Here is a 23,737-nt window from a genome sequence, read left to right as displayed (position 1 = left end):
ACCTCAAGGAGTCTAACGAGATAGGAAAATGTATGAAAATACATCACATTTGGATGATTTCATAGGTATGAGGAAACCCGACTCAAGTCGGTAATTTGTTGACTCAAGTGATTAAGAAGCTCAAAGGCAAGAGGAAATTCAGCAGGGTTTAACTTTGACTTTCATTCTGCTTCTTTGTGATTCTTTAGCCTCTTCCTCTCTCCTGTGTGTCAGCTTTATCCTCAGGCTAACTTACCTTGTGGTTCTCAGCAGAAACAGGGACTATATCCTTCCTCTATCCTCAACCATTGATCAAAATTTTGCACTCTACCTCGATTGGACTATTTCTGAGCCAGTTGTGGCTACGAGAGTACCGTGTTTGATTTGGTTTGAGACTGGTTCCTTCCTTTCTCTGAACCAATTGCTGTAGCCTGAGGGAATGTGATTAGACTTATTGATTTGTGCCCTTGAGCAGAGGATAAAGTCAATATCCTCCAAACCACAAAGCTACAACACAGAAGAGAAAGATGGTTTCCTAGAGGGAAATCCAAGTACTGTTACAAAAGAGAATGGTGGAAACTTGATACTAGTAAGGCAACCAATGAATACTTCACTGGGTATAGATAGCATCAGTTCTCCACCCATTCTCACTTTATGTTCAGACTCAGTATTTGTTATTATGGTAGCTTGATTTCAAAAATGGTCCTAACTGCTCTCCATCTCTAGCAATGTGACTTTGTAGGTCCTTGCATCAAGGACTTCCTATTCCTTGAATCTGGGATAGGCTGGTGATTTGATTTAACAAAATAATGCCTTAGAAATGATCCTGTGCTGGTTTTGAGCTTAGCCCCCAAGAGGTTTTGTGTGTTTCCACTCATTGTTTTGGAATCCTGCTGCCACCCTGTGAACTAGCTTGGTCTAGTCAGCTGGAGGATGGGAGATCATGCAGAACAAGAGGCAAGCAGTTGTCCCAGGTCAGGCTATCCCAGACAAATCAGTGACCCAGCATTTGACCACAGACGTGTGAGTGAGCCCAGTCAAGACCAGGAGGATCTGATGGGGAGGTGAAAGCAAGAGTTACATAGAGCTACAATTGCTTAGTCGTGATTCTGAAATCCAAGAAACTCTTAAAACCAAAGGGATTCTCAGCAATTTGTAGTAAACTCATTTGGCAGCAAAACCAAATCTGAACTTACGAAAGGCTACTTACACTCTTTCTCCAGACTAGTGTGAATATACATACTTTTTGCTAAAAAAGATATTAAGGTTTGTGACCACAGGGTGCTGCACCAGAGCCCACTGAAGATTTTACGAAATATATTTATACGCAAAGTTTTAGCTTTCTAAATTACAAAACCAAAAAACCCCAATCAAACCAAAGCCAAAACAAACAAACAAACAAAACACCCGACTCGAAATATATCAGGCTCAAGAATTTGGGGACCCAAAAATCCATTTTACGCAAAAAATTTTTTAGCCATCCTGTTTCTTTTTCCTCTTCCCATCCTACTCATAAAGAATCTTCCCTAATCTTCTTTCACTGTGTTTTTTCTCTCTCCCTCCTCCTCCAAAGTCCCTCTCTTCCAGCTTCTCAGTGTGCGATTTCAGCCTCCTTCCCACTCTGCTTCCCCCTACCTCTTTCCTTATATAGTACCATTTAAATCTTTCTCAGCTTCCAAGTTTGCACTTTTATGTATCACCCAGCTCAGCAAATTGAAAGACACAACTTGATATATGCCCTCTTTAGAACGGAAGCAGAGGTTGGATATCTAAGGTTAAATTATGACTAATGTTCTCCCCTTTCACACATGTAGACAAATAAAGATAATAATATATTACTGGTGCTCTGATAGGAGTATAAGAGCTAGATTAGGCTGAGGTACCAAGAAAGTAATGGCCAATTCTACCCAGGGTTGGGAAGGGTTGTTAAAGAAGTTTATAGAGAACATCATGCTCTAGCAGAGTTGACCCATACTGACAAGTTGGGGGAACAAAAGTCAGAACCAGGTAGTTTAAGTAGAGGAGGCAGCTTTGGAAAAGGAATACTATGGGCAAAGCTGGGAATATTCAGTGAATTGCATATAGTTTATGAAGCTAGAGAGTATGTTGGGAGATGAGGAAGAAGAGTTAGGCAAAGGCCAAGTCATGAAGAATTTTGTCTGAAATAAGCTTCTCTCAAAAATATATAGGACTGTCAGTGGGGCAGGAATCAGGAGAAATTTCTAAAACATGAAAAGCAGATAAGATGTGATTGAAGAAATATGAAGCCAGTACAAGGAAGCTACCAAAACAGATGGAGCAGCAAATCCAACACAAAATCTCCACTGTGAAGATGAGCACAATAAAAAATGGCCAAATATCGGAGGAAAGACATCCCATGAAAGAGAGACAAAATTGAAGACCTTATGTCCAAGAAATAGCTAAAAGAGCAATCAAAATTGATATTGATAATAAATTTGAAGATATGTATCATTAATATCCATGGAGAGTTAAGGTAAGAGATTGCATTTATAAAATAAGAAATAGCACAGATGGTTACGAAAAAGAAAATAAGTAAATGGTTAGGAAGTGAAAAACATAACTGTTGAAATTTTAAAAATTAATAGATGGACTGAACAGCATAATGGAAACAGCTGAAAGGCAAATTAATAAATAAAAAATAATAATATACTAACATTTATTGGATCACTTATATGTCAAGCACTGTTCATTGTGCTCTGCATACATTTTATTTAATTCTTCCTCATAATAGTCAAATAAGCAGTACATTATGATCCTTATTTTACAGATAAGGAAATTGAACTACAGGACTTTTATAAAACTTACTCAAAATCACACGAATAGTAAATAATAAACACTGGATTTGACCCAAAACGGTCAACTCCAAAGCACACTTACTAAGCCACTGTATCCCATATAGAAGATTGAACCTAAGAATCCCTTCAGAATGCAACACAAGGGGAAACAAAGATGAGAGTAGAGAAATAGAGGTTAAGGAGAAGGAGACTAGATCTAGAAGTTGCAGCCTCTAAGAGAAGTGCTAGCTGGAGAGCTTAGTGGCTTATGGTAACAAGAAGGAAGCAATATTTAAATACACGATAATAGAATTTCCTGGAACTGAAGAAGGATAAGGTTTGAAAGGAGCCACTAAGTACTAAACAAGACAAATTTAGGCAATGGAAGTATGGGATTTTAAGAAGGGGATTACCATGATCAGATTTTTCCTTCATAAAGATCAATCCATGGGCAGTGTTAAGTATGAATTAGAGCCTCAAGATTACTTATCAGCAAGGTACTACCTACGAGGTAATTGCAGTATTTCAGACAAGAGATGATGAGAGCTTACACTAAGGAAGGAGAAATAAGGAAGAAGAACCAAGCACAGTCAGAAAACTAATGCTGATACTAACAATAATGATGAAACACTAAAGTCAAATCATATACCATAAAATTTAATGACATTACAAAAATTTAATGAAACACAGCCACCACCTAAGACACTTGCTAATGTCGGGTGTCCAATAGTAGCACAACAGAGTTGAACCATAAAGGGCCTTGAAAAATATGAATCAAAACATGAAATATTTTTATCTGATATGACTGTGAAAAGTATCATTCCTTTATAGCAGTGTATCCCAAAACTTATTTTTTATGACACTAGTTCTACAAGATGCTTTGTGAAAAAGAAAAGATTCATAATCCTGTAAGGTTGAGAAAACTCTAAAAACATGTTTTGCCCTTAGAATTTCAAATCATATGCGTTAGCAAATTAAAGGGTCTCAGAAGTACTACAAAAATGAGGCCTGCTGAATATTTAGAGTGGGATCTTTTCCTCCAGGAATATTTGGTTATATAGTTATATCCCATGGAACTAATATATACATAACCTATCGGGGAAATACTACTCTAGAGACAGACATTTATGCATTTATCGGAATTCAACTTAGTTATTCCTCTGTTATAGGCTCAAAAGTATGAAATATAGCTGTAAAGTGTTATACACTTTTCAAACTTGTTTATTTCCTAGGAAAGGAGAAAGTGAGGATGGGAGAGGAAAATTCAAGTAGAAAGATAACTTAGTTTAAGTATTGGAATAATATCACTTAAAAGAATACCAATAATAACAATTAAGATATTAAAAATGTAAAATAAAACCTTTACTTCCTTTAACATTAAAGGAAAGCAAAATAAAAGAATTATTTAAACCACTATCTACATAGATAGATAATCACATCCCTTCTGTCCACTTCTTGAGCATCTTTTTAGCCTGCTGCAATTAAGGAGAGAAGGCTAATTATTGTGCCAAATAAGATCAAAACCTCACTGCCACAACAGAAGTTTATTTTATGCTCACATCTAAGTCTAATAAGGATCAGGTGGCTCTCTAAGCTGTGACTCAGTGACCCAGGCTGCTTCTATATTGTGGCTTCAAGGCCATTTTAGCATCACACAGATAGCAGGTGGCATGAAGAGTAAATGGGCAGAAACATCAGAACCTTAACTATCCCATCCCAGAAGTTAACACACTTCATTTCCACACACATTCCATCAACCAGAACTGGAAACGTGGCCCCAAAGAGATGCAGGGAGTGCATTTATAGTTCAGATTGCTGTGCCTTCTTGATAAATTGACCCTTTTATCATTATTATTTCACTTTATCCTTGGTAAATTCCTGTGTCCCGAAGCCCACTTTAATATAGCCACTTCAGCTTCCTTCTGATTGATGTATGCCTGATAAATCTTTTTCTTGTAACTTAACTATACCTTTATATTTAAATCTCCTGCTTGAGTGACTATTACAAGCTATTTGACTACACTAGGCTAGCTCATCTTCAATCTATTCCCCAGAATGATCTTTTTAAAATTCAAATATTATCTTATTATTCTCCTGCTTAAAAACCATCATTGGCACTTTGTTGTTTTTAGAATTCAGTCCATACACCTTATCCTCACTTACAATTCCAAAGAGGAGTTGTCCTCTACTGAAAAATTCAATATCATTACTTGACATTCTCCCCCTCACACTTCATATTGTAGACATACTAAAGTTTTTTCAATTCTAGTAATTTACTTCCAAATTGTCACCCACTGTTCATCATGTTACCTCATTCTTTAAAGGGCTAATTTCTTTCAATATTTGCCTCACTTCGATATTATATCATCTAGGAGTTTACTTTGACCTGCCAATTCTGCATTAGATACTCTTCCCGTATATTCACATTGTATCATTTATTCCCTTAACAAGGAATTTCCCATAAACTGGATCATATCTCTAGAAAGGGATGTGATAAAGGATAGAGAGAGAGTTGAAGGGAGTTGAAACATTCCTTGAATAAATAATAAAGAAGACCATGGTAGTAGGGTATCAGGAATACTGTAGGATTGTATACTCTCACACTCTCCATGGATAACAATATGTCAGGGGAAGCCAGGCTGGAGGAAACCATCCTCAAGTTCTTAAGATGGGAGAACAAAATCCTCAGATTATGATATAAACTTTTAAAGCAAAGATTCAAATCAGGCGCTTGAAACCTGAATCCCCTCCAAAAGCATATTGATCTTTTTATTATTAACTATTACATACATAACAGTGCATGAAATAAAGAGAATCATCTCCAACAATCTAGCTCAAAGAGAACGCCCATGTAAGGACATCTGGGTCAAGAAACTGAACAACGCTGGTGTCCCAGAAGCCTCTCCTTTTGCCTTCTCCAAATTACTATTCCTTCCCTCTCTTGCAAAGTGCAGCCGCCCCTGATGCAGGAAGGGTTAATAATCACTGGAAAAGGCTTGCCAACAAACTGTGACCCGGAGGTGAGAAGGCAGGTTAGCCAATGACGGGTAAGACCTCCAGCGGGAGGCAACCTAAGCCAGGCATCCGTCGCCCGGGGGCACAGATGGAGACACGATATGGGGAGCAGAGGGGCCGTTGCCTAGGAGGCCTTGCCTGCTCCAAGATAAAATATATGCACAGCAATAACATGATAATATCAAAACAGAGGCCAAGGGAGGGCTCCTTGAGAAATCACTAAGAATTCTTGGCATTCGCTAATTACATTGTCCAGAACACCTGTGTATGTTTAACAGATGTAAGCTATCTATATATTGAAACGCTGGTTATAATAAACTCAGAGTGGCCATCAGCCCTCTCTGCATCTATCCTGATGTGTACATTGGATTGCGACACCGACACAAAGGTAGCCTCTACCTTGATATTTATGGTAACCTCATTTTTGCTTGTCTTCATTGTTTCACCAATATCCCAAAACACCCTGGTGTAGTTTTGCCTCTTTGACTAACTTACTGTAAACGGAATTATACAATTACATAGCAGTATTTTTTAGAGACTAGCTTCTTTTCTTCATCCTTACTGTTGGGTTTTTAAAATATTCATAATTATTAATTTTGTCCTGAGTGTGCACATGGTATTTGGATCAGAGACAAATTACCATTATTCACTCAAAAAGGAAATAATGATCATATAATTCAAATAACGCCCCAATTTTTACCCATGGGACAATGTAATGAAAGCCAAGTCAAATGTTGTACACATACAAACTTCAAAGTCTGTATCACAGGTGAGAAACAGAGAAAACTGATTTTTCTGCTTATATACAGGAGCCTTCTCCTCTCCTCCCAAAATGAAAGAGAAAACACTTTACTTCTTGCACACAAGAATATCTGATTGAAACTTGACTGTTTATCCTCTATGTTTCTTACCTCACTTTCATATTTTTCATTCTCTTGTCACTTTGTGCTTTATTTGAGATGCTTTATTCTGCTCTAGCTCCAATTCATTAAATCTCTCTTCATTGTTTCTTAGCTCTTAATCTATCCATTGAATTCTCTCTCTCTCTCTTTTATTTATTTATTTTTTTGCTTAAGGAAGATGAGTCCTGAGCTAACATCTGTGCCAATCTTCCTCTACTTTAATATGGGATTCACCATCACAGCATGGCTGACGAGTAGTGTAGGTCCACGCCCAGGATCCAAACTCTCAAACCTGAGCTGCTGAAGTGGAGTGCAACGAACTTAACCATTATGCTACTAGGCCAGCCCTTATCCATTGAATTCTTAATTTTGATTATGGTATTTTTCATTTCTCATTTCCAGTCTCTGACAAAAATCCCAATTTTGTCTTATTTCACAGAGCACCGTAAGTATAGTTATTAAAAATTCTCTAATACCTGAAACCTCCCATTGATCTTTCTCTGTTTACGCTTCTGTTTGTTTTCACGCATGTGATCTAATCTTCTGCTGTGCTTGTTTTGTTTGTTTGCTTGTTTTACTTTTTACTTTAAAATAATTATAGATTCTTGGAAAGTTGCAAAAATATCACAGACATCTTCACTCAGTATCCCACAATAGTTAAATTTTGTGTAACTATATGTAATATCAAAGCAGAAAATTGCCAGTTTACCACATATGTAGATTCATGTAACCACCACCACAATTAAGATTCAGAACTATTCCATCGCCACAAAAATCTCCCTCATACTACCCCTTAGAGCTATAGTCGCACCCTACAACCCTCACCATCCCTAACTCATGGCAACCACTATTCTGTTCTTCATCTCTATAATTTTGTCATTCTGAAAATGTTATATATATATATATATATATATATATATATATATATATATATATATGTTCCATATATATATATGGAATTATACAGTATGTGACCTTTACAAATTCACCTTTGTCATGGTTATTTCTTATTGTGTCAGTGTATTTGCAAAATTGTTCGTAGAATTGGTTTGAGATGATGCTGTATTTTTTTTCAGAGAATGCTTCTTCTGCCAAGTACCTGGTGTCCTAGCACTCTGAAATAACCTTGGTTAAATCTTAGGGATTGACGTCTTAACAAATTGAGGTGCACTCCTTATAAGGGTCTATGTAACTTCTGGTTCACACTGCTAGGATGCAACCTTTCAGGATTCCAACCCAAAGTTTAAGGAATGGAGCAGATTTAAGGAATGACTCTTTCCCTTGGTGGGCTCAGGACTCCAATTTCTACTCTTCTTAGCTTCTTAGCCTCTCAACTGTTTTTTCTGGAATCATCTAACATCCTCCAGTAAAAGGAAGCTCCAAGCTCCTTACTATCCTCTTAGAGCCTCTTCTTTCTTTGGATTCTAGCCCAGTCATTTTTCTCTATCTTGTTAAATTTGCATTTCTTCAAGCAAGTGATTTTTATACAGTTTGTCCAGACTTTCTAATTATCCTCAGCAGTGAGTGGGTCTAAATCACCTAGTCTGCTATTACTAGAAACAAATGTTTCCTATAGTTATGTTTTCTTTGACCCATACATATATATAGTTTTAAAAATTTAAATAATTTTAAATTTTTGAATAAAAATTGGGATATCTGACTTTTATTGATATCTGAATTCACTCAAGACAAAAATCAGGTAAAGCAGTTAAGGATACTGCCCCCTTTAGGAAAAACACTTACTCCCAATTTGGCTACAGTCTTCCTTCACCCCTATTGTCTGCATCCAGCCACTTTATATATTTAAATAACATGCCTGCCTGGCCACTATAAACGTTCCTATTTAAAAGAAATTTTAAAATTTAATATGGCTTTTTTCGTTCCTAGAATTTTGTTAGTAAATGAGATCTTCATTACTTTCGATTTTGGGTCATTTTTATTCTTTTCTTTCATTGTTTAGAAGTGCCAGCTTGGGGCACAAAGTCAGTCATAGTCCTTGTACTATTCCCACTAAATGCCTGAACCTCTATCCAGTCACTTCTAAGAATGTCTTTCTTACCTCCCTACAACCCAGCCTCTCCTGATAACTCTAAATCCACTAAGGATATTTATTTACAATCAGTCTTATTACTACTGCTGAAGAGAGAAAATTGGAAGACGTCCTCAGTCATCATTATTAGAGGCTGATCATTAAAAGTTCCTGTACTTTTTGATTCACATGGTAAATTTACTTCTCAGAATCTATTTCTCCTCTGCTTAACTTACTGTAATCATGGTTGCTCCTCTCATACCGCACAGAATATAAATAAACAAGAAAATATGAGACATATTAAAAATGGTGTAAGATCAAAATTATTACTTAGACTTTAATATCATCATTTTACTAGTCTTAATCATTTTGTAAGCATATTTTGAGGAACCACTGTTGCCCATGTGCTTTACTGTTTCATGACCATGTGTAGCTTCAAGGTATAGAAAGTTATTGATTCTCAAAGAGCTTAAATTTTATCTGGGAAGAGAGACCACTTAAAAAGCAGTATAAAACATACATGAAATATACATGAAATACTTTTATAGATGTAAAATAACAGAATAAAAGGAAGTATATTATGCCACTAGAATGCTAGTGAGAAGAGTAACAAGAAGCTGAAGATGTTGAACAAGAAAGGCTCTTGAAAAATGTTCTTGGGTCAGATTTTGAGGAAAGTTTTAGACATGGACTTACAGGAGAGAGAGGTGAAGTTATTCCAGCAAGCAGTATTTTTTGCAGAGCTTTTCTTTCCAGGAGCTCAGCCAGTTCACATTTATTCTTTTTCTTCAGAGTTTTGAAGGAGATTTTGTAGTACGCTGGCACAGAGTTGATATTTTTTTAGTGCTCAAGAATATGTAGACAGTCAAGTGTACTATATATAAAAATAGGAAATGAGACAGAATAACAGGGATAATCATCTCCACTCTCAGTTCAGTCTTGTCATTTTCCCTCATTCTATTCAACAGAAATATTGCACTTTCTGGAGGAGGCAACATGATATTTAATATACGGATACTGACCTTAAGGAGCTTTCAATTGCCGGTAGAGGTTTTGGCACCTAAGTGAGAAGTTAAACACTATGCATTAGTCACGTAGACATATAAGAAATGTCACAAGGCAGTGGCTGAGAAATATAAAAAACATCAATGACGAAAAGTCTTAGCAAAGCTCATAGGAAGCAGAATCTTTTTTTTTTTTTTGAGGAAGATTAGCCCTGAGCTAACTGCTGCCAATCCTCCTACTTTTGCTGAGGAAGGCTGGCCCTGAGCTAACATCCGTAACCATCTTCCTCTACTTTATGTGTGGGATGCCTACCACAGCACGGCTTGTCAAGCAGTGCCACGTCCACACCCAGGATCCGAACCAGCAAACCCCGGGCCGCGGAAGTGGAACGTGCACACTTAACCTCTGCACAACCAGGCCACCCCGGAAGCAGAATCTTCGAGGGCTGGATTGAAGGAAAAGGGCTTCATGAAACAGATGTAACTTAGAATCATTTCAGCAGGGAAACTACAGAGGTCCTCTCATCCAACTAGATGAACCCTTCTATGACATCCTTAATAAATGGCTTTTTTTCTCCAGTAATACAGAATTCACTTTCATGAGACATCCCATTTCAAGTTCTTAGAGAGAATGTTCTTCCTCATACTCAACCCCAAATCAGCATCCTTATTACATCTGATGGTGCTATCCAGAGCCAACTGTCCCTCTGTCCGTCATCTTCGGGTGCTCCAGTGTGTTACAGATGTGCTGGCTTATTTTTTCCCTTGGCCCTCCTAGCTGTCTACAGAGCCGGAAATAGCCATAGCACCAGGACTATGGCCATGAGAAACCGCTTGTGTTTATCACAGTGCAATAAATATTATCACCTCTTATGTATGCTCTGCTGTGAAAATAATTGTGAAGCATTGCTCAGCAGAGCATGGTAGCAAAGAGATCCAGGCTCTGGAATCAGAGAGACCCAAGTTAGAATCTTGGCTTTGCCAGTTATTAGTTCTCACACCTTGGGAAAGAGACTATACCTTTCCAATCCTCAATTTCTACATTGTAAAATTCGTACAATAATACTGCTTCCCTTATAGAGTTGATATAAAAATTAAAGATGATAACATATTAGGACTAATAAATACTATTATTGTCATTGGTTCTGCTTTTACCCTTTTTAACCATGATATAGAATTCCTCTCCTGTTTTACAAACTTCCAGTTACTTAAAGCTAGCTTTTGTTTCCTCTAAGTCTCCTCTTCTGGCTAAATATGCCAGGTTCCTTCAGTGTCTTCTTGTTCAATGTGAGTGCAAGTTTCTTCAACTTCTTAGTTGCTCTCCTTTAGACACCCTATGGTGTCTTTGTGTTTCCTTTTAAATATATAGTACAGAGAACAGCATGCACCCCCACAAATGTGGCTTGATGAGATAGTCCTTGGAGGATGGAGGGAATAGGGGAATGGAGGAAGGATGTTCTCACTGGAGAACAGTGTAATGAACAAAGGAGAAAAAACCCTAGCACATATGTCATCTTTATTAACAAATGGGTCTAACTGGTAAAAAGAGTCATGGAGAAAAAAGGTTTTAAAGGGGCTAGATTGTGAAATCCGTGGAACTCTGAAACTGTGGATTCTATCAATATAAAGGGAAACCAACAAAATGGCCATTATAGTCGATTGATCTATCATTTGAAAGAAAGCAATACAGAATTCATGTGAGCTACTCACAAGCAGCAACATGTTATAAATATTATAACACTTCTATTGCTCCTCTTAAATGAAAACAATCAATAACCCTAGAATCACCCCAAAGGAGATGCTGAAAACTTGGAGATGATCCACAAACCACACCTTCTCCTTGGCTGTTGACTGCAGTGGTCCACTATGGTTAAAAAGAGGATGGAGACCCAAAGGAATTACTTTGTCCTATCCTGGGAGTCACAACTCAGTAGCTTCAACCTTTTGGGGTTCATGCCCCACCTCTGCTAGGTACTAGCTGTACGACTTTGGGCAAATTACTCAGCTTCTTTGTAATTCAGTTTCCTTTTCTGTAAAAATAAGAATTTTTACAAGACTTTAAAAATTAATTGTGACCATTAAATGAGTTAATGTATCTAAAATGATTAGAAGAGGGCCTGGCAATAATAAATGCTATTTATGTTATTGTTATTTTTGGTCATTATTATTCATAACTAAACAGATACCAGACACTCTGCTGGGCACAGGGGCTGCATAGGGGAACAGGATAATCCTTACCCTCAATAGTTACATTTCTCCCGATTTTCTGGGGAAGGAAATGTCTTTGGAAGCAGATTCCTAGATACAATACAATTTATTAGCTACCGTTTGTTGTCTTCGTAACCTTGGATGAGGCATTTAATTCTCCTGAGCCTCTTTCCTCATCTGTAAAATGAGGATTAATAAAATCTACTTCGAAGATTTCTGACTATTAAATAAGATAAACTATCCATATTACCAGCACACAATTGGAACTAAATATACACTCCTTCCTCCATAATCTTGTGGCCATACCTGAGGCTGGGAGCCTCAACCCTGAGTTTAGGAGCCGGCGCTTTCTTCTAAAGTGCCAGGCAAGAGTACGGAGCTGTAGCGGGAGCTGGTCTTCAGGAAGGGCAAAAGCAAGCAGGTGGCAGAGAGAACACAGACTGGGGGAGGCAGGGAGGCCTCCCTTGGACTACATCTCCCGGGATGCTCCGCAAGAGGGAGTGCCCCGCCCCGCCCCGCCCCGCCGGCACAGACGGCGCTGCCCACCCCGCGGAGCAGACCGGCGCGCGGAGGCTACAAGTGCTGTGGCTGGTGATCGGAGGACTTCCCCAGAGAAGCCACGCAGGGACAAGCGCGCGGTGCTCGAGCCGCACTGGGTGGCCACGACAGGAGGTAAGTGCGGAGAGTGGGACGGGGAGGAGGCGCTTGGAAGAGACAGAAACCCCAGGAGCCTGGCGGAGCAGCGGAGCGCGTCCCCACTCCCTGCCCAAGGTGCTTGCGTTGCTTCGGGTATTCGGCGAAAGCAGCCCGACTCCTCGTTGCCTTGGGCGGGCGCGGAGTTCACCCGGAATGGATTGATTGATCCCGCTGAGGCCACCGCTGCCCGGTGTCTGCGGCGCGCCCTCCCAGCACAGCGCGCGCAGGACGGATCGCGAGGTCGCCTCCCCCAGACCAGCCTCGCCCGTGTCAGTTAGTTCCAATGCAAATATTAGTGCTCTTAATTGATGGCAGACGGACGAGGGAGAGTGCAGTCTCCTCGCTTTGAGGTGCAATTTCATTGACCGCACTCTTAAACAAACCAGAAAGAAGAGCGGGAGGGGACGGAAGCAAAGAGCCTTTCTCTAGTCCCCTGGGATTATCCATTCTCCACTGAGGATGGAAGCCCCGGATTACGGAGCTGCAAAGGAAATCGGCTGTGCAGCTAGTGTATCTCCTACGGAGCAAGCGGAGTCTCTCATTTCTTTAAAGAGAAAGAGAAGCAGGAGAAGGGAATTAAGTGGAAATTTTTCTCCCTCTTTGTTATAAATTAGAAGTCCCATAAGGGACTCTGCCGGTTTTGTCCAAAGTAGTCCAATGTGATTAGTTAATTGTGCCAAAGGTTAGTCAGAGCGCCCAGTGTCTGAGGGAACTGCGAGATGATTTCTCGTTTCAGTAATTATCAAACGCATTCCCATCGCTTCGTTCCTTGAGGGATCCTGCGGTAGGGGTCTGTCAACTTGCTAAAGGAAAGCTCTGGTTCACTTGTGGTTTTCCTGCACTTGGTGTTTTATTTTATGTTTTTTTTTTTTCCTATTTTGGCTGCAGAGAAGTTCGATAATAGGGGAGAAGTGGCTTTAAAAAAAAACAAAAAACTAATGTAGAGCAGAAAACATGTGGATTTCCTTTCCCATATTTTAAGTGAGTTGTCAGGTAGACCTTAGGTGAGCCTTATTGCGCTCTTGTGTGGGTTTCCAGCTGTTGGAGCTGTGGATTTTGAAGCATAATAAAGCTCCCAAGTCATGGGTTAAATCTCTTATTACCCCAGACTTGGAAGCAAAATAAAAGGGGCCCTTGCTTGAGACCTCTGTACTTGGTAATAGTAGAAGGTGAACTTTTATTCCTCAGAAAGATAGCAGAGGCAGAGAAAGATAGGCAGATGGGTTTCTGCTCAACCCGGAGTTCTATACTAGAACGGTGGGGATGAGGGCACGTTGGGCATACAGAGTTCCAGAGGTAACTTTGCAAATAGCTTCTCACCTATTTGCCTCAACAGAACTGTGGCTCTTTAGGTTTATAACTCATCTTTTATTGTTACTTTATTTCTAGATTTGGTTTTTAAAAACTTATAGTGGTCAATTTCCTGTGCACATGTGTTAGCAAAGCCTGCAGAGGGAGAGGAACTCAGACCCACTCAGACCCAGTGATTGGGAGCAGCAGACCTGTACCTGGAGCAGGCAAGCTGCGTGTGTGGAGGAGTGGCTGCCCCGTTGTATTTTGCAGGGCTCACACAGTGAGACGTATTGTCTACATACTTCCGGGTCCGGAACATCCTACCCCCGTGTAGCAACAAGGGGATGGTTGGGAATGGAAGCACAATGTACAAGCATAGGGTCTTGTAAATATAGGGCTGTGTGACTGGGGTTATTGGATTTATGAGGTGTAAGGTTAGGAGCGGTGGCTGATTAAGCTAGCCATCTTTCACCCACTTCAGAGCTACCCAGGCAAAATTCTGAGCCCCAGCTCCCACAGAGTCCAACTGATCGGGACATATTTGTTCACCCATTGTGATGCTCTAAAGCTAATCTGTAGTAGAATCTGTTCTGAACTGAACAGAATGTAAACACATAATTATAATTGAATGGTTGAGAAGTCTGTGCTTCCCCAGGTTCTCTAGAAAATCAGCAGCTCTGCTAAAAACGGTCCTTGCCTTTCTCATTTGTGTCCCTATACAGGAAACTTGCCTTCTCATTTGAGGGATCCTGTCAGAGAAATGTGTGAGTCCCTGGATAAATTTGGCTGGGTGATGGCAATGCTTTCTTCAGAGACACTGCCACTTCCTTCGTGCTCCTTTTCTACCCTGACCTAAGATTCCCAGTGTTAATCACTGTGATAAATTAGAATTTGCCTTTCACACTTTCCTGCCACTAGGTATCCTCTCCTTTCTTTTACCCTTTTAGGAGGAACCAGGGCTGAAGTGTCAACAACTGTGACTGCAAAGGAGATGGGGGCCTCTGGACCAGTACTCATGGTAGAGCAGCCTTAGCTCCCCTGGGGTTCTTATCTAACTGTGTTGCTATTGGCAGAATTTCCGGAAGCTGCTGGGGGATGTCTGACTAGCTCCGATGGAGCTCCACTACCTTGCTAAGGAAAGCAGCCAGGCAGCCCTGTGCAGCCCTGTGGACTGGAGTTCAGGAGGACCTCCTGGTGACCAGGCAGATGCAGCAGCCACTAAAGCTGCTCTCTGCTGCCAGAGTCACTGTCTGTCAACACCAAGATCAGCCGAGATGGAAGGGTCTAAACTTAGCCCTTCTCTCGCATCCCCTTCCTCCTTTCTGCAAGACAGTGTTATTCAGCCAGACTCCTTGCCACCAGGCCCGCTCAACTCAGGGAACAAACAAAGAACAGCAGAACGGAAAGTCTGCAACTGCTGCAGCCAGGAATTAGAAACTTCTTTTACGTATGTGGATGAAAATGTCAACTTGGAGCAGAGGAACCGGAGCTCCTGTTTATCAAAAGGGAATAATCACCCTGGAGACCTTGACTGGGGAAATGCAAATGAGTGGTCCCATGAGGCTGCCTTATCCTTGATATCTGAAGATGAAGATGATACAAGTTCAGAAGCCACATCTTCAGGGAAGTCAGTAGACTATGGTTTCATCAGCGCCATCTTGTTCTTAGTCACTGGCATCCTGCTGGTGATCATCTCTTACATTGTCCCACGGGAAGTGACCGTGGATCCCAACACTGTGGCGGCCCGGGAGATGGAACGCCTGGAGAAGGAGAGTGCAAGGCTGGGAGCTCACCTGGACCGCTGTGTGATTGCCGGACTCTGCCTGCTCACGCTTGGGGGGGTCGTTCTGTCCTGTTTGCTAATGATGTCTATGTGGAAGGGGGAGCTTTATCGTCGCAACAGGTTTGCTTCTTCCAAAGAGTCTGCAAAACTTTATGGTTCTTTCAACTTCAGGATGAAAACCAGTGCTAATGAAAACACCCTGGAACTGTCCTTGGTAGAGGAAGATGCTCTCACTGTACAGAGTTAATTCTACTGTTAACTCAGTTGTGTAGAGTTTACTGGTTGTGAACCTCTTGAGAGTCTGCCTTGGCATTTTTTATGAAAAAAAAAAAAAAATCCAACATATTTCTTAAAATTTGCAGTGCAGTTTATTTGCCTGGTAAGAAAAGTTTCTTTCCCAAACTAACAGCCAGTGAGTGTTTTTGTTCTCTCTCTATTTTTTATTTAGAAGAAAAGCCATGTAAGATGCATTAAGTAAACACAACCAATGACACCTGTCCTTCTAAAGAGCTGAGACTAATTAATCTGTATTGGCCATCAGTTTCTACTTTATAGCAAAATATTTCTAATGACCCAGTGTACAAAGGATTTCTTTTACATGATATGGGATATTCTTCGGACACTAGGAGGTCCAACACACAGTAGGATTAATTAGTAACCTATTTTGTGAAAAAGAACTGAAGCACTAATCACATAATAAGGCTTACATTTAATTCTCAAAAGTGCTTATCCATTTTCTTCTAAATTTTTTCTTCCTGTAATTTGGCTAAACACTAAAATAAGGGTTTTGACTTTGAATATTTTGAAGCTTGAGGATGTTGATTATTAAGGAAAAAAAGGTAAAAATACATTTCTTATATTTAAAATTATTCCTGTACTCAGAAGTGGCAACTAAGTCATTAGAATAAACTTTCTAGTAAAAGAAAATTATATAAATCATTATAAGACCAATCCAAATTTAACCCAGAATGGTAGTGCCAGATATTAGCCAGTGTTGCATGTTCATTTTCTAGATAAAGTAAATTAATTGCTGATATAAATTTCATTTTCTGTTTGTGGTTTAGCCATCATATGGTTACCTATGCTTTTGAAGTCTTTCTTGGTTCTCACACCCGAAAGGCAAAGTGTAAGACATTTTTAATATATTTCCAGACACCGAAGCATCTAGGCAGGTCTGAGTCATGACTGGCGGCTCAGGCACGCTCCCAGGTGACGCTTTGTTGTTGTTGTTTGAAGAAAACCTCCAATACAAGTGCAGCTAGACTCTTGGGCACTCTGCCTAGAAACGGGTATCACTTGCTCTAGGCCACGCTACAAGTCGTTGCCTCAGGATGGCTGCAGTCCTTCAGCCCACAGCCAAAAATTAAAATGAGAAGCAAGAGAAAGATTAAGGACATCGGTTGGGTGGGAATCACACACCCCACCAGAACTCACCTCCCCCCAGCCATGGTCTAGGCATCATTCTGAGCACGTTGTATCCAGGCCCTTAGTAACCGTGACATCTTGCCTCATGAAGTTCAAACTTGCTCCGTGAGAGGCATGATGAGCAACATGGTCACAACTTTACAAAACACACACCTAGCATTCACACTAAGTCACTGTCTCAGTATGGTTATGGTTCAGGAAGAGGGTGGGGAAATATCAGAAATAGCTTGCATTTTGTGACTATTCCTTGAGGTGTTTCTAACCTCCCACTGCAAGAGTTGTTTTAACTTCCAGTCCTGTGTTAGCTGGATCAGTGGGGGCATTCTTCAAGAGGACTGGAGCTGGGAATTGGGGTGGGAGTGCAGGGATGGGGAAGTGAGAAAGTGACTTCTTTGTAGATTCTAAAGCCTAATTCTAACATCTGAAGTTTTTGTTGAGGACTGTGGAATATGTGGGTGGCTTTGGCTGACGGAGTGTGTGAGTCGGGATATTTATGTGAGTGAGTTCTTGTGGGTGTCAGAGATTGATCTGATGAGTTAGGTACACCGTGTGTTACTCAGGATTAAGATGAAATGCAGAAAGGCAGGGTCAGAGGATAGTAAAAATAGAGAGGACAGGTATGTGAAACAATTATTAAGTAAAAATGAGAAATTATATGGGTATCAGAGGAAACTAGATGTAGCTCAATTACCTTACTCTGTGTGATGGACTATTACTGATTTGGAAATAATTGGGACAATATAAATATGATTTTTGTTTTCTGTTGCTGGTTCTTTGTGCTTTTTGAACAACCTTTTTGTTTTACTGTGATTCTTTGTTATGGTTTGTGTTGAGGCCAGTTTACCAACGGTATAAATTTCATATTATGGAGGTTTATAAAATATCAGCTTCTCACCTGCTTGAGGACCCACTTTGGATGATGTTGTGGCAATAGAGGAATGATCTTCTTGGCTGACTGTGTAGGCCTGAGCTGTGTGTTTTTTAAAAAATAGATTTTTAAAAAATACATATTTATTTGTAGAAGGATCAACTGAGTGGAATCAGTTGAGTTTTGTTTTTATTTATTGGTGAAACAGGATTAATTAGCCCAATTGCAGGCTAAGCTGAATTAATGTGCGGTCCAATTTTCAGCTAATAAAGGCAGACAAATTTGAAAATCAAGTGTTAGGAAGTTTTTTTCAATTCTGTTAAACTGATGATAAAGGAGAAAAAGCCAAAGCTTTCCACTTGGAAGCATTTCATGAATCTTGCAGTGGTACCAAATTATATATAGTTCTGATGTGATTGAAAGGAGATATATATATCCCAATATATATGTATCTACCTATTCCAATTGGGAAAAGAAAGTATAAAATATTCAGGGGGAAAAATGACCTAACAAGACAGAATATATTTCTTCTTTTCCTTCCTTAAAATTTTATAACTGAAATATAATAGGAAGTAAGTGTTTACTTTTAACAACATTACTTAAATCTGCTCATATATAGGGCACATCTCTTTTAAGATTCTACTTTTATGAGGGCTGACCATTACACCAAAAAGAACCAATTCAGAAAATCAACCAGATACGTCCTTTAGTGCTGTGTTGACATAATACAGATAACTGCCTTAATCCACTTTTCCCTGGGTCTTCAGTTGTGCAGCCCTAATCCATCCTGTCAGTGCCTGAATTCAAGATGCAGATTACTTGAATTTAAGGCCATGGTAACAGACAACAAGAAACCCTAAACTTTAGACACTGTTGTTTCCAGTCAGATAAAAAGGTTTTTTGGCTCTAAATATATTTATTTAGAATTACTTTGGCAAGATCAGGTGACAAATTTTACAGACATTGAACGGATGATAGCCATGGTGTTGGTCTTGGATCCTTCTTGGAGATATATGACCTAATTTCTATCTCTTTAACATGGGGCTGGTTGTTAGCTATGAGAGTTTTCATTGCTAGACCTGTAGAAGCAAAACTCCTTTTTCAGAGGTCTGTAGTTTAGGTCTTTATTTACTAGGTTTTAGAAAACTAAACTCAGAGTCACCTTCGTAATCTGAAAAGAAGGCAGCTCATTGTTCAGCAATATGGCGCAAAGGGGTGAGTATGAGAAGGAAAGCTGCCTTTCTCCATTGCTTCTGGGTATACATGCTGCTAATGGACATTTTTAATAAACTGTTCCTTTTTAGGGCCCCTTAAACTGTTTTTGGGCAGAGCTGAAGCATTTTCTTTGCAATGTTACGTGTCCTTCCCAACCATGTGGAGCTCCTGAAGCAGACCATGTAATATGATGTCCTGGCCTCCTCATAAGAAGAATGTTTTTCTCCAGGCTCTCCATTTCATAGCCGATTTATAGGTTAGAGGAGTACAGGACTGCTTGGACCCCTGAAGTTCTTGGTGGCTGTGGGTGCTTTTACCCCCATGACTGCTACGCCGCTTGATTCCATACTATCTAGATACTTCTCTTGATATGACTATCACATGCTTTGCTGTCTGCTTAAAATATTAGTCCATCCCTCTCATACTTATTTATTTTATGGATCCAGTTGGACCAGTGCTGGCCCATGTCCTTCTAGGTGCAAATTAAGACAAACAGACTTTCCTACCAAATTCATTTGTGCCTTCCTTTTGCCCCAGGGGGAAGGATACGTGTGTGAGTGAGCACCGTGCCAGTTGAATACTGGGAATTAAGGGTCTGAACCCAAGGGGCTCTACTTATTTTCAGTTCTTTGTGACAGGCAAAGTTTCTAGGCAGGAGCATTTGAACATTTCAGCCTTCATCACAGGCGCATGCAGAACCTTACCTGGATTAATCATCTAAAGTTAGAGAAAAAATTTCTATTTATCTGTTAGGAAAAGGCTTTTCAATCTGAAGGTCAGATTCCATTGCAGCAGTTACTGCTACTACAAAAATGTGGTCTGACAAAAGAGATTCACGACCTTTACCAATGGTCACCTGTGCAGTGAGATTTAATACCAGCAGCTAGATTCCACTGTCACAAAGGAACAAGACAGATCCTTCCAGTTCTCTCTAATGGAGTCCAACCTTTCCCAGAATTGGGCATAAAGAATGACTAGGATGAAAAGAATTATAATGAAGTCTCACTGGCTTTTCTCAGTATAAAAGTGTTCATAAGAAAGAGAATTAACATATCGTTGTCTTTCAGCTGATTTCAGCCATATCATTTTATGGTTCATGGTATTCTGTAACATTCTCTCCTTCTGACTTTTATGGGCATAAACCTTGGGAAATAATTTTTCTGACTCATGCACTGACACTGTAAAAAGTAAGATGTTATTTTAAATACTTAAAGCGATTTCAAAAATCCATGGCTTACATTTAAGAGTGTACCTGTGGTTTGTGTTTGTTAGTGTGCCACTTTATGTACACTCAAGTCTATGTATGTATTAGGAGAATATTTTATAATTATAGAACTGTAATACCCAAAGCTATTGTTAGAATAATTTTCTTATAGGAAACTTGGCATGCCTTAATTTTGACTTCAAGGACAAGAGAAGTCTTTCACAGGTCATGAATGAAGAATTTGGAATCAACCTCGTAATGAGATGCCATAATTGTATAGATCTATTTTGGTTGTTCAGCATCCCACAAACCCTTGATTTATTTTTTTAATGTCTCAGTTGTAGGCTCATAAGAGTGTGACCTATTTAGAAATTATTTTACCATGTATTATTATTTTATTTCAGGGAAATATGGGCAGCAGGCAGCATTTTCCTTTGCTCCCAGTTTTAGTAAGTCTCCTTTGTTTCAGGAATAGCCATTCTTATTTTCCCGCTGCCATCTTTGTACTTCCTAGCCAGGCTCCAAACAAATGTACAAGAAGGCAAAGATGGGTTATTACTATATAGTATATTGAGAGTTTTTACTTTATGGTTCTCGCTGTGCTTTTAATTTTACTTTTCTTGCCACACAAGAAAAATAATTTGATGTCGATTATGTGTTTTTTGATATTCTAAAAGGGCAGTTATTAAAGTGATGGGCTTTTCTTAGTGTATTTGATCCTATGTTAATAGCAAGTGTGTGATATAATTTTAAAATAAAACTATTTATTAAGATGTTTTATTGTGTTTGTTAAATTTTATTTAAGTAAAACTGTGATGTTTATTTAATCTTTTAAAATAATATTTGAAATTATCTGCGCCCCCAAATTAAAAGTAATATTTGCCCTTAATTCAAGTAGAATATTCTTCTTGCTACCTATCATAAACAAAGTAAACTATGCTTTGGTTTTTTTACTTTACATGAAATAGTCAAAGCTCTTTGAGTTTCTCTAAATTACTCAGTATTGAATTTAGAGTGTGAATTGCATGATGAGGAAAAAAATATATGAAAAGATACTTTTAAAAACACTTACCTAAAAATCTAGAAAGCTTTTAGGTGAGAAACAAATACTGAATCAGCTTATGCCCCTGCTCTTAAATATCTCTTAATCTAATTTGATCTCCATTTTCATTTGAGGGATGCATCATAATTTATATTATTAAGGAGAATTTTATCCTTATTATGTAGGAGTGCTGTCAAGGTTGAGAATTCTAAAGGGACAATTTGAAGTGAGGCCCCATATATTGCTCCACTTATTTAAAACAAAAGTTATATCAAGATTCTTATCTACTATGAAGGAAGAAAATCTAGTGGGTTTTTTTCATATATATATTTTTTGCCAGAAGACTCTTTTTTTGGTTAACCGCCTCTGATCATTGGGAACGAGCTACATGATGCTGCCGCAGTTCCAGGCTCCTGCTCTCTGACCGTTACAGGTCAGCAGACAGGCTCTCAGGGACCCAGTCTGACACAGCTACTTTTTCAAATTGTGCTGGTTGTCAAGGGAAAAAGAGAGTCTGAAAGGTCTGGAACAGGCACTATACTTCCTCACCACTTGTTAGCCAGAACTAGTTACATAGTTCCACCCAAGCCGGGAAATGCGGTTCCAACACATGCCCTGAAATGGGGGCAGTTAGGACTGTTTGGCAGATGACACTAATGACCCCCATAATTTCTAAGGTCTTTGTGTTGTTAAAGCCCATTGTGTATCAATGAACATAAAACAATCTTACATTCTCTAAGGACCACTTGATCAATTTATTTTTGATATTTTTATATTGAGGGCAAAAAAATTTATTCTAAAACAGCTCCATAAAAAGCACAATTTAATAGTTCTTTATTAAAAATGCTTAAATAGGGAAATGATCACAATTTACCTTAATATTATCAACATGATTTTTGTTGTAGTATTTTATAATGAAAATTAGGATATTAAAATAAGTCAGTAACCAGTGCTTTCAGCTCATGGGCAAGAGGAAGTACCTTCTTGAGTCCTTACCATGTATTCTTCAATTTATACCTTAGTCATTTAACTCCCACAACATTGCTGTAAGACAAGTATTATTATCTGCATTTTATTTTATTTTTTTCGTAATGGTCACCTCCCCCTTATCTGCATTTTCAAAATGGAAATCTGAAGCTCAAGGATATTAGATGGCTAGCCAAAGTTATGCAAGTAAAAGCAGAGGAGAAAGGATTGAAACTTAGGACTGCTTCCCTAAAAACCCATTTATTCTAAGTTAGAAGAAATATTACCCTTCTTGCAAAAGAAAATCAATTTATATTAGCTATCTTATTTTATAATTTATCATTTTACAAAATAAAATGGCAGTCGTGGGATTTGAGAACTATTTCTATAAGGAAACCATACCAATATTTTGCTTTTAGATAATATAGTTGTTTGTCAAATTATAAAACGAAATTAAACCTATCAAAACTAGCAGCCATCCTACTCACTGCCCTCACTGAGGTTCAGATAAGCCTGCGCTGACATTTCTTGGAGCTGAAGAGAAAATAAAATTCTTCCTACGTGCACTATAGTTCTAGGATTATGTAGTCTCCAATAAGGAATCCAAAGATGGAAAGAAAGTCATATTTGAATGCTTACTGGTGCCAGGCATTCTGCTTTCATGTACAGTGTCTTGCTTAATCTTTATAATACATGATATGAGAAAGGCTTCAACCACGGAAATAAATGACTTGAGGTTTGAATGCCTGCCCGCTCCTCTACTCTTATCAAGTCATCTGAGACATAATTTCTTCATCTGTAAAATAGGGATAATACTGTTTGCTTTTGCAGGACTCTGATTAAACTTAAATGAGATAAATGAGATGAAGGCTGGGAGAGGATCCTGCCTGGTGTGCCATCGTTAGATCCAGCATTATCTTAAGTGGGCTACTTTGTAACAGCAGAACCTGGGTTTTTGGGCACTATGTTCATGTTGAGTAAGTACTGACTGAGAAATAACTGAACTGGGCCATCATCACCATCAAAAATAATCTCCTTCCCCTTTGCCTCCTTCTGCTCTTCTCCTCCACCTCCTCTTTCTTCTTCTACTTTTCCTTCTCTTCTTTTTCCCTTCACTTTTCCTCTTCCATCATCATCATCATCTATGTGGAAACTGTTCGTTTGGAGGGCTCTTATTTCCACCATCATAGATATGTCCAAGAGAGAAAACTTATTTCTCTCCATGAGACATAAAATCAATCTGGAAAGCTGTCTTTTGTTTAATTGTGAGGTACAATGTGCCAATATCTTGTGCCGTAATCCATCCTCCAGAC

General features: G+C 39.1%; 1 protein-coding gene across 2 annotated transcripts; it reads left to right on the top strand.

The window, feature by feature from the left end:
* Positions 1-12,460: 12,460 nt before the first annotated feature.
* On the top strand, positions 12,461-21,194 carry TMEM74 (transmembrane protein 74). 2 transcript variants are annotated; one of them, XM_008519324.2, is made up of 2 exons: positions 12,461-12,604; positions 14,995-21,194. In XM_008519324.2, the coding sequence occupies exon 2, from the start codon at positions 15,034-15,036 to the stop codon at positions 15,949-15,951; it is 918 nt and encodes a 305-aa protein (XP_008517546.1). In that variant the 5' UTR covers positions 12,461-12,604; positions 14,995-15,033; the 3' UTR covers positions 15,952-21,194. The 2 variants fall into 2 exon arrangements, with proteins under 2 accessions (XP_008517546.1, XP_008517544.1); XM_008519322.2 differs by having other exon boundaries at positions 14,869-21,194.
* The last annotated feature ends 2,543 nt before the right edge of the window (positions 21,195-23,737 follow it).

This window comes from Equus przewalskii, chromosome 8 (genome assembly GCF_037783145.1).
Source record: "Equus przewalskii isolate Varuska chromosome 8, EquPr2, whole genome shotgun sequence".
In the NCBI taxonomy this organism is placed as follows: domain Eukaryota; kingdom Metazoa; phylum Chordata; class Mammalia; order Perissodactyla; family Equidae; genus Equus; species Equus przewalskii.
Note: the sequence above shows the minus strand (reverse complement) of the source record. Positions and strands in the feature narration are given on the sequence as shown.